Genomic DNA, 10,892 nt, shown 5'->3' with positions numbered 1-10,892 from the left:
TTTTTACTTTTTAACATTATTTTCGAAAATTGCGCAAAAAATAAAGAATGTTAATAATTTGCAAGAAAAATAACTTTGTTTTAGAAAAAAACGAAAGAAAAGATTTCAAAAAATTTTTTTTTTCAAAATTTTTTTTTAGATTTTTTATGTATTGATCAATTCTAAAAGCAATATTTAGAAACAAAACAATCCAATCAATCGATCGAATTATTTTCGAAAATTGCGTAAAAAATAAAGAATGTTAATAATTTTTAAAAATATCTAATTTTTTTAGAGAAAAAAAAACTAAACAAATAGGTTTCAAAAATATTTTTTTTATACGTACATTTTTTGTTTGTTATTTTTTCGGGTTCTATAAAACTACTTTTTATATTTTCTTTTAAAACGATTTGACAAACAAAAAATGTACGTATAAAAAAAATATTTTTGAAACCTATTTGTTTAGTTTTTTTTTCTCTAAAAAAATTAGATATTTTTAAAAATTATTAACATTCTTTATTTTTTACGCAATTTTCGAAAATAATTCGATCGATTGATTGGATTGTTGAAATTGTTTTGTTTCTAAATATTGCTTTTAGAATTGATCAATACATAAAAAATCTAAAAAAAAATTTTGAAAAAAAAAATTTTTTGAAATCTTTTCTTTCGTTTTTTTCTAAAACAAAGTTATTTTTCTTGCAAATTATTAACATTCTTTATTTTTTGCGCAATTTTCGAAAATAATGTTAAAAAGTAAAAAAATGAATCAAGGAGCAGTTAGAAACCTTTTAAATTTGATGATTTTTAGAGTTTTTAATCAAAAAAATGAAAATATTTTTTTTCTCCTAAGAAACAAAAAAATACCAAGTGAAATTTTTATGGTATGTAGTATATATGTGTACCAATAAATCCTGAAAATTTGGGGCGAAAAAAAGGTGGCATTTTTGAGAAAAAATTTTTTTTTGTTTTTTCGAAAAATTCCATTTTTATCCTTGTTCTTTAATATTTTTCATTCGGAGCAATTTTTTTTAAAAGAGTAAAAAAAATGAAAAAAATAAGCCCAGGAACAACAAAAAAGGTTAAAGATTACGAAAGTTATGCTTTTTTTAAGCGAAAAATGCAAAGAATTAATTTTCTTGAAAAATTCTTTAAAAAGTCGTAAAAACTACACACAAAATCGAATCAAAATATAAAAAACATGTAGTTCTTTATTTTTCAAGTAGAATAACGTACTTCATTCTGAAATTAATTCGCAATATATCATCGGACTGCCTGCATGATTTCACATGGATTCGGTCTATAATTAATTAAATACAAAACTAATTTCGAATTTCCGCGGTATAAATTCAGAATTTTTTAAAATCAAATTTCTATTTTGTTTTATTTTTATTATTCAAAATATTTAATAGAATTTATGTTGAACATAATTTTTATACGCAAGAAATGTTGTATAAATTAATTTCCATGTAACAGAATTTGCATTTAAATTAACGGTAAAAACAAGTTTTATTTAAATGACAACTGTAGCTATCGTTCAATATATTTCTTTCTCGAAGTATTTTTAAATAGTTGATTATTAATTATTATTTTATTTAAATTAATATATTAATATTAAATATAATATATATATATATATATACATTTTAATTTTTACTCGCACATTAAATATTTTTAAGATAACCATGTTTCACAATACGTCAATATAATTATTTAATTACTTATTAATAATTAATAATTTATTTTAATTATTAATTCAAATTTAGTTAGTTAAATTTAAAAAAGTACTTCCTCCATGAGAAAGCTAAATTATTGCTATTTTTATTTGCTAATTTTGTTTTTAAATTTTAAACAATTATTGAATTTCCTAAATTTTTAAATTGAAAAATAGTTTAAGATAATCGAATTTGTAAAGAATTTCATTAAAATTATTAAAAATAATTAATTTAGTTAAGAATTTTAGTTAAAAAATTTGTTAAATAATTGAAATAAAGAAGAACTAAATACATATTAATTAACTAGAGGAAAAATTTAAAATCATTTCATAAGATTTATCAAAATTTTCTAAATCAGTGATCTTAAACTATTTTTTCTTTCTTTTTTTTTATGTAAATAATTATACAAGATTTAAAATAAATAATAAAAATTTAATATTTATTAAAATCTTGAAATCTTAATTTACAAATTTAATTTAACTTAAATTAACTTTACAATCCGTTTCCAATTCATTTTGCCCATTCTGACTTCGCATCCATTAACCATCACTTTTATTACATTACACAAATCATTCTTTCTTTCCTTATTATTTCTAAATCATTCATCCACATCTTGCCCTAAATATTCTCATTCAAAATCCACCTAATTCTCCTTTTTCCTCATCCATTCCCCCTTTTATCTCTCCAAAACATTTGCTACTCATTTGTTTCACTTTTCTTACTCATTTCAATCAGTTTTTCAAAATATTATCAATAAATCAATTCTAGGAAATAGAAATTACTACCAATTTATTTTACATTTCCACTCCTTTTAATACTTAATTTTTGTCAATAATTCAGAAAAATAGATTTTTGTTTTCTCACTTCATCAGGGAATTGATTCATTCTTAAAAGTCACCCATTCAAAAGAATTAAAATTTTCAATTCTTTTCAATTCCTCGCTTTTAATTTGATCATCATCATCTGAATAAGAATCACATGTGTCTGAATCTTTTTTTCGTTTAAAATTAGGTTTTATATCCACTTCCTCTTCATTATTTCTTTTTTCTTGTACCTTATTAATGAACATTGTATCAATACCAGTGATAGTTAAACTTTTATTAGCATCTTGTTTCACAGAATGTACACTAAAATGCTTATAAAAATTTGATGTATTCCATCTAGTTCCATTTCTTGAGATTTTTGTTAATTTTTCACACTTTGGAAATGGACATTGTAAAATAGCCACATGAGAACCAAGACCATCTTCTATAACAGTGGCTGAAATTTGAGGTAATACTTGATCTGGAAAATTTTCTTGAATGTATTTATTTACATTCCTCTCTAATACAGTATTTAAATTAATTATATTATTTTCTGTTGTTGTAGATGAACCCGAGGCACTAACAGAAACAAGATTTTTAGCTTTTTTATTTTTTATAGCAATTTTCTTCACAACATTAATTATTTCCAATATTGATTGTTCAAGACCACCGACAAATATAAATTTTTCCGGATGATTTTTAAAAATTCCATAATATTTTTCACGTTCATCTTCTTTGATTATTTCATGTAATGTGGTTTGCATGAATTTTTCAATTTTCTTCTGATCAGATTGAGTAAATCGTTCAAGAGCAAAAAAACTATCATACTTTGTTGCTTTTAAAATAAGTTTTAAATCTTGAGGAACAAAAATAGCTTCCTCCTCCAAAATATTCCATATATTATCCATTGCCTGTAGATAATAAAATTTATAAAAATTAAAGAAATTTTAATTTAATAATAAATGCTAATATCATGGTTTGCATTTGTCAAGTCAGAGTTAAACAGTCATTTTGGTGTTAAATTAAATAAAAACAACCTTAACGTTCGAAAAACATTGAGTTTGAATTTAAAATTTAAATTAAATTTACTATAAAATTTATTAAATAGAATAAATTATTAATTTTAAAAATTTTAATAATCAAATATTTATAATTAAAATTATAAATAATTAAATAAATAGTAACAATAATTAATAAAACATATTAAAATAAAATCAATAAGAAGTAAAATAAAATATGTGTGCTGTTTGCAACGTAAATTTTGAAACTGCGAACTCCAAAACACTATCGACTTCTTACAATAAATTTGCAAATCCAACAAAACAAAAACAATTATACGAGAAATAGAGAATAACGATAATGAGCAATTTATCATTTCAAATTGTTAGAAATAAAATTTTAAATTTCATACGACTTATCAAAAATTTTCAAAATCTGTCATTTTATTTAAACTATAATATCCTTCTTTTTTAATAAAAAAAAAAACAAAAAAAATTCATCAAATAATCGTTTATTTAGATTTGGCTCAACATGCAAAATCTCAAATTTATGCCACTTTATAAAATGTGAAAAGAAGACATTTTTGCAACTCGTCAAATGATCACTATAATAACATTATGATATTTTTTATTTAATTTAATATTATTCATATATTCTAATCTACGAATATTTTAAAGGTCTTTTAGTTTGACCCACATATGTTTTACTACAACTACACTCAAATTTATAAACACAATCACACTGATTTAGTCCCTCAAGTTTATCTTTACCAAGTTTAATAAAATAATCAAGTTTTGAGTTTACATTAAAAATAGTTTTAATATTGAATTTCTTAAGTAATCTTTTTATGTTTTCTAATATTTCACCATAATACGGAAATACTACATTTTTTTTCTTTATTGTTATTGTCATCATTATTATTATTATTATTATTGCCATTATTATTTTTTCTTTGATGAGTTTTTTTTCTTAATTTCTAAAATTCTTTTAGTGACGTGTTTTTTTTTTTGATAAATTCATCTGGATAATTGTTTAATCTTAAATTTTTTTTTGACCAAATCAATGTTCTTTTTGTGAAAACATTCATCAGAAAGAATAATTGCAGTATCAGGAAGATACTGTTATTGTTTTTATTTAATTTGACACCAAAATGACTGTTGACAAATGCGTATATACATATACAAAAATACGTAATAAGAGGTTAGTTTTTTGAAAATTAACATTTATTTCAATGAAAAATATTATATATTACAAAAATTTATTTAAAGGCAATGTATATTTATAGCAATAATTTATATTTTGTATGAAGATTCTGTTTTTATTAATTAATAATATTTTATATTGATGTCAATATCATCATAAAACAAAACCTCTTTGTAAATTAACCTACAAAAAATAAAGATATACTAAAAAAATGTTGATCTAATAAAGTTAAATTCAAATTAACAAGTTAGCATTATTAATTATAATTACCGTATGTAATAAAGAAATAATTGTTCATAAAATTGTTTACCACTATTATAGAAGCACGTATGATTGAAAACTGTAGCGAAATTACTACAGCATCAACCCTACATGATTCCCGCGCTTTTTTGAAATGGTTTTCGATTTTTAGCTTTTGTTTTGATTATATAAAATTTTTTTTCGACTTATTATACTAATAATTGCATTATTACACGGTATTACGAGGTAATACTCATTACTACAAATTAATTACGAATTGAAAAACAATATTTCGGATATTGCATATTAGTTATTACAAGAATTTACTCTTTGACTACACGAGGTAAATTACCCCTATAGTCAATAAAATTATTGAATATAATCAAAAAAATATTTAAACTTTTTTTAAATTGACTAAATTAAAGTAATTCTAATTAATTAAAGAAAAAAATTTCAAAGTAAACTAAAAATTTAAATATTCTATAGGTAAATAATATTCCACTAAGAATTTTTTAATTTTATTTTTTAATTAAAATTTTTTATATATAAATTTCTATATATGAATTTGTAATTTATTTAAATTTTTAACAATTTATTTGTTAATTTTTTTTTATTTAAATATAGGGCATTTCATTTGAAAATTACACCCCTAGTAAACAATTGACAATATAAGACAATTTTTAAATAATTATTTCTTCTATTTAATTAAATCAAATTACTTTTGCACTGAGTTGTTTCGAAAGAGAAATTTCTCTGGAAATAAAAAATAGAATTCCATTGTTGCAACTAAACACACTCGGAAAGCTTAATGTACTCTGCCTCTTCTTCCATTTCTTTCTACTTACCACGGTGGTGTGTATTTAATTATTAAAAAATATTTATTTTCAAAAAAAACGTTCTTTTATTAATAATAATTAATAATAACATATTCCCCGTAATCTAAAATAAAGAAAAAACAAAACGAAATAAAAAAAAAAAAATAGAAGAAATAACTTATTCCCAGCCCCAAATTCCTGTGGACTGTTTGATAGTGTCTCTGCTTTCTCGTCGACTTCTCGATGTTGCACTCGCTTCACCTTTCACCAATACTCTTCGACAAGAACCTTTTTTACTTTTTCTCTCTAAAGCAGCTTTTGTTCTTCTTTTAATTACACTTGGATCAATTGTCGATGTTGATGTGTAACTTCTTACACTTTTATTTTCACTGAAATCACCATCCTCATCAGGATGAATCATTTTATTTCCTGACACCAATTCAGGAACATCGTCCGTCTCATCGGAACTAGAATTATTTTCGATATCATCATTCTTTTTCGATTCAATTGAAAGTTCAGAAAATTGCTTCTCGCTAGTTTCAAAACAATTTGCTTTTAAAGTGGAATCGGTTTTATTTTGAGAATTAGTGGCAAAACCTGCTTCACATAATTTATCGACTTCCAATCTCAGTTGATCGATATCATCAGTATCTTGGTTTGATACTGCGTCTTCGAATTTTTCATCTTTATCATCATCATCATCGTTTTTATTTTCCTCTTCATTATCATCATTATCATCATCACTGTTAACGGACTTTTCATTATCCATTCCCATTTCAACAAGCAAATCCTTCTCCATTTGCCTCGTAAGGCCACTTGCTTTTATTTCCACGTCCATGCAATCTTCTCGACTGTAAAATAAGTTTTTTAAAAATTTTTCAACGTTACAGTTGGTTAAAACTTTAAATTAACTTTAATTAATTAAACATTTTTTTCAACATGTAGATGTAATTCGTAAAACACTTACGTGAGATCATTAAAAGTGGGAAACATTTCGCTTTCGTAGCCAAATCGTCTTTTGAAAAAATCTCTTATACAATTTACATCACGATCAAAATAGAGTTCGGCATTAATATGCTCGGTGGACACCATTTGAGGAAAATCAATAACAATCGGTTTTCCATCATTTGTAATCATAATGTTAAACTCATTAAAATCTCCATGTATCACACCATAATTTCCTAATCTCACAATTAAGTTCATTAAATCATCGTATAAAGCTTCAACATCTTCTACTTCATGTACATTACATCTGCAATGAATTAATAAATAAAAAAATATTTTCCCAAAGTTCATTAATCAATTTGTTATATAAAAACAATAAATTGAATTAATTGATAAATTATTATATATATATATATAATTTCAAAAAAAAAATTACTCACAATGGTCCACCATCGACTAATTCCATAATAACGCAATGCCTATTAAAATCAATTGGTTTAGCAACGGGAAAATCTCTATCCTCCAGTGCTTTCATATAAGCAAATTCTCGAGTTGCCGATATTCGTGAAAGATAAAGCCACGACGACGATCGTCTATGTTGAAAATAATCACGTTTACCTTTAATATTTCTGAAACACGTTCTACCAAGACGATGTAATTTTAAAACCAATGGATTCCCATCGTCATCGGCAACAACGTAAATATTCGATTCCTTTCCAACACCAATTTGACTGCCAAATGATGCAACAACACCACGCGCAGTAAGAACTTTTAATGCCAAATAATCATAACCAGCGTTTGTCAAACGATATCCATCATCTGTGAAAAAAAAAATCTCTCTCTCAATGTGATTAAAAAAAAAAAACATTACAGCAGAAAATAAACAATTATTTGTGATTAGAATATAATAAATTATTCAATAAATATTTTAATTTTATATTTGCTTTTTTACAACTGTTTTTTATTATAATAATTATAAAAAGTCCTAATAAGGGTAATTGAATAATTTATTTATTCATTTATTGAAAGTATACGGGTAGAACCTATTCGTACAAAGTACTATACATAAGAAATTGTATGAATTAAAACGAAGAAAAATTCAGAATAGGGTCAGTTGGGGTAAATGGGGACAAGAGGTTTTGGAGCTTAATTTACAGTTTTAAAATTAAGTTCAACGTCAATATTTTAACATCAGATCACCTGCAAGAGGTTTTGAGTATTGCCAAGCTTTTATCTTGACAATTGGCTGCAAGATAAAAATAGTTATCGCTCAATGCATAAAAACTTGAAAATCAAAGTCAAACTGTTTCAGTATTTTGTCTCGCATTTGAAAAAAAACAAACTTAAAAATCATACCAAATTTTTTTCTTATTCCTTATGACTCCTATAACAGAAATTCACTTGAATTTTTGATTTTTGTCAATTTGGTTAATAATGACAAGCTGTCTCCATTTACCCTGAGTTTTCAAATATTTGGGGTAAATGGGGACAGCTTGTCATTATTAACCAAATTAACAAAAATCAAAAATTCAAGTGAATTTCTGTTATGGGAGACATAAGGAATAAGAAAAAAATTTGGTATGATTTTTAAGTTTGTTTTTTTCAAATGCGAGACAAAATACTGAAATAAAAAAAAATAAAAAAATTTCAATTGGTTTAACTATTATATATCTATTACAAATTTCTTTCAAGTTTTTTCATCCCTTAATACAGTAATATACTTAAGGAAACTTTTTTTTTAAAACTTTCTTAGAAACTATACTGTCCCCATTTACCCCAAATTTTATGAAATTTTCTAAATTTTGTGGTAAATGAGAACAGTCAATTTCATTCGTTTAAAGCTTATCTAAATTTTTTTCTGCTGCATAAAAAAATAAATCCGCAAATATTACCTTTTAAAGGAAGAAACTTACGTAATTTGTGAAAAATAGCGATTTTGTCCCCATTTACCCCAACTGACCCTAATTCAATTAATTTTTTTTAATTTAAGAAGTAATTTGAAAATTCTATTAGTATTTTTATTATTTTAATTCACAATTGTGAATTTAATTTTATTTTGTGACAAATTACAAATTAGGGAATGGGTTGTTTATTTAATTTTTTTTTTAATAAATCAAATAAATTATTTAACACTTACAGTGTTTTCCTCGCTCGTAACTCAATAAACGATGTTTGCAAAGTTCCTGCAAAAGTTTGTGTACACCGCCATGGCGTAAGTTTGCAATTTGTGCAGCAAGAGAAGCTGGCACTAATTCGTGATTCTTCATTCCCATTTCAATCTACATTAAATCATTAAAAATTCATTGTAGTTATACTTATAATATACTTATTATAGTAAATATTACTTAATGCAATTTTTTTTTAAATTTCTTTTAAAAAATTAGTTAATTTTGTTATTTTTATAAAGTTGTTTTTAAATTAAAAATATTCTTAATTAATGAAATAACAAATATGGTAATGATAGGTATAATTAATTTATATAAACAAATTCATCACATTTTTTCTTATCTTTTTCTAATTTTGGTTATTTTATTTCTATTTAAAAAAAATAGTAAATTTTATTACTATTATAATGATTTTTTAAATTTAAAATATTCTCAATTAATGAACTAACAATATATAGTAATAAAATAAATAATTTATAGACAAACTAATTATAATTTTTCTTATCTTATTGCAATTTTGGTTATTTTACTGCAATTTTTTTTATTTGCATTAACAAAATTAGTTAATATTCTTATTTTTATGATTTTTTAAAGTTCACAAGCAATAATTTTTGTATTAAAATAACAATAAAAAAGATTAGCTTAATGTTGAAATTTTAAAGAAAAGATAAATTGTTCCTTACAAGTTTAATACAATATTATTTATTTATTGAAATCAAGCTCCTAGTTATTAATAAAGCCTCAATTGAAATAGGGAAAAAAAAGAAATAGAAATTATAGCAAAAACAATTCAATTTAACAAACTTTACCAATATGTAATATTGAAAAACCCATCATTGGTTTCAAGTAGAAAATCAAAAAATAATCTTTTAAATGTATATTGGGATGAAGATTCTCTAACATTGTTTGGTAATTTATTCCACATTCTCGCAGTTAATAATATTATTATTCAATTATTTATACAATTGTTTAAATTGTTAAAAAGTTTTAAATAACCTCAAAATTGGCATATGCGCGCATGTATATATTCTATCGTTTCTAATTAAATACAAATATTTTAATATTTACATAAAGAAATATTCAATTTTTTTTCATAATTAAATGATTTAAATATAAACTTACCGCTGTTAATACTCGAAAGTCATCTTTATTTAAATACCTTAACATCGTGACATTTAACTTCCCCATGTTTACAACAATTAAATTTTCACTTGATTTCGTTTAAATCAATATTACGTACAAGATAAATATCACTTATTTTCAATAACTATAATTCTGTGCATTCACAATAAAAATTTATTATATATTTTCGAAAGAAATATAAAAATTTTACACAAGCTCTTTAAATCGTGTATACTAACACAATTTTGACAACAACCACGTGAAAAAATGTGAGGTTATGTCATCGTGATGTAAATGTATTAAGTCATATTCACAATGTTTTCTTTAAAATACGCGCATGCGCTTTATATGAAATACTCCATGTGGCGCGAATAAATCAAGGGAAATCCCCGAATATTTTAATTGAAACAAATTTAAAATTGAAAAATGAATGAAAAAAAAACTAATAGCAAAAAAAAAAATTAAAAAAAAAAAAAACAAAAATTATAGTTTATTATAGGAAAACAAGAAATGGCTAAAAAATGAAAAAAAACTAATAATAAAAACCAAATGATAAAAAATTGAATGTGTATTAAGAAAATTTATTAAACACCCAGAGAAAAGATTTCTTTGATTTAAAGAAACCAGTTTCTTTGATTTAAAGAAACCAGTTTCTTTGATTCAAAATAAAATTTTCTTTGAATGAAAGAAATTTAAGCATTGAATCGAAGAAATTCTAACATTGATATAGGGTCAAAGAAACATTTATTTGAATTAAATAACAAATTTCTTTACAACGAAGATAATTTTTTTTTAATCAAACATAATTTGTTTGAAACAAATAAATTTTCTTTGAATCAAAGAAAAATTTGTCAAAAAAATGTTTTTTCTCAGTGAAGAAAAACAATAATTAAGTAGAAAGAACTATAT

At 23.2% G+C, this 10,892-nt stretch overlaps 2 protein-coding genes across 2 annotated transcripts; both read right to left on the bottom strand.

Annotated features, from left to right (window-relative positions):
• Positions 1 to 2,102: 2,102 nt before the first annotated feature.
• On the bottom strand, positions 2,103 to 5,118 carry LOC127281598 (uncharacterized). The gene is made up of 2 exons (XM_051305375.1): positions 4,967 to 5,118; positions 2,103 to 3,405 (listed from the first exon to the last, which is right to left on the bottom strand). The coding sequence occupies exon 2, from the start codon at positions 3,400 to 3,402 to the stop codon at positions 2,560 to 2,562; it is 843 nt and encodes a 280-aa protein (XP_051161332.1). The 5' UTR covers positions 3,403 to 3,405; positions 4,967 to 5,118; the 3' UTR covers positions 2,103 to 2,559.
• Positions 5,119 to 5,813: 695 nt separating this feature from the next.
• Positions 5,814 to 10,265, bottom strand: LOC127281587 (uncharacterized). The gene is made up of 5 exons (XM_051305356.1): positions 9,984 to 10,265; positions 8,834 to 8,975; positions 7,137 to 7,515; positions 6,719 to 7,003; positions 5,814 to 6,602 (listed from the first exon to the last, which is right to left on the bottom strand). The coding sequence occupies exons 1-5, from the start codon at positions 10,047 to 10,049 to the stop codon at positions 5,930 to 5,932; spliced, it is 1,545 nt and encodes a 514-aa protein (XP_051161313.1). The 5' UTR covers positions 10,050 to 10,265; the 3' UTR covers positions 5,814 to 5,929.
• Between the last annotated feature and the right edge of the window lie 627 nt (positions 10,266 to 10,892).

This window comes from Leptopilina boulardi, unplaced genomic scaffold (assembly GCF_019393585.1).
Source record: "Leptopilina boulardi isolate dan_hultmark-lab unplaced genomic scaffold, ZJU_Lbou_2.1 LbouV2_273, whole genome shotgun sequence".
Lineage (NCBI taxonomy): Eukaryota > Metazoa > Arthropoda > Insecta > Hymenoptera > Figitidae > Leptopilina > Leptopilina boulardi.
This window is presented reverse-complemented; position numbering and strand designations above follow the sequence as displayed.

What these genes read in the sequence shown, in the direction of transcription:
- LOC127281598 (XM_051305375.1), bottom strand. Translation starts at nt 3,402, where the DNA reads ATGGATAATATATGGAATATTTTGGAGGAGGAAGCTATTTTTGTTCCT.
- LOC127281587 (XM_051305356.1), bottom strand. Translation starts at nt 10,049, where the DNA reads ATGGGGAAGTTAAATGTCACGATGTTAAGGTATTTAAATAAAGATGAC. An exon ending in TTAGTCGATGGTGGACCATT is followed by an intron (nt 7,004 to 7,136) that starts GTGAGTAATTTT and finishes AATTCATTGCAG; the next exon opens with ATGTAATGTACATGAAGTAG. An exon ending in CCCACTTTTAATGATCTCAC is followed by an intron (nt 6,603 to 6,718) that starts GTAAGTGTTTTA and finishes CTTATTTTACAG; the next exon opens with TCGAGAAGATTGCATGGACG.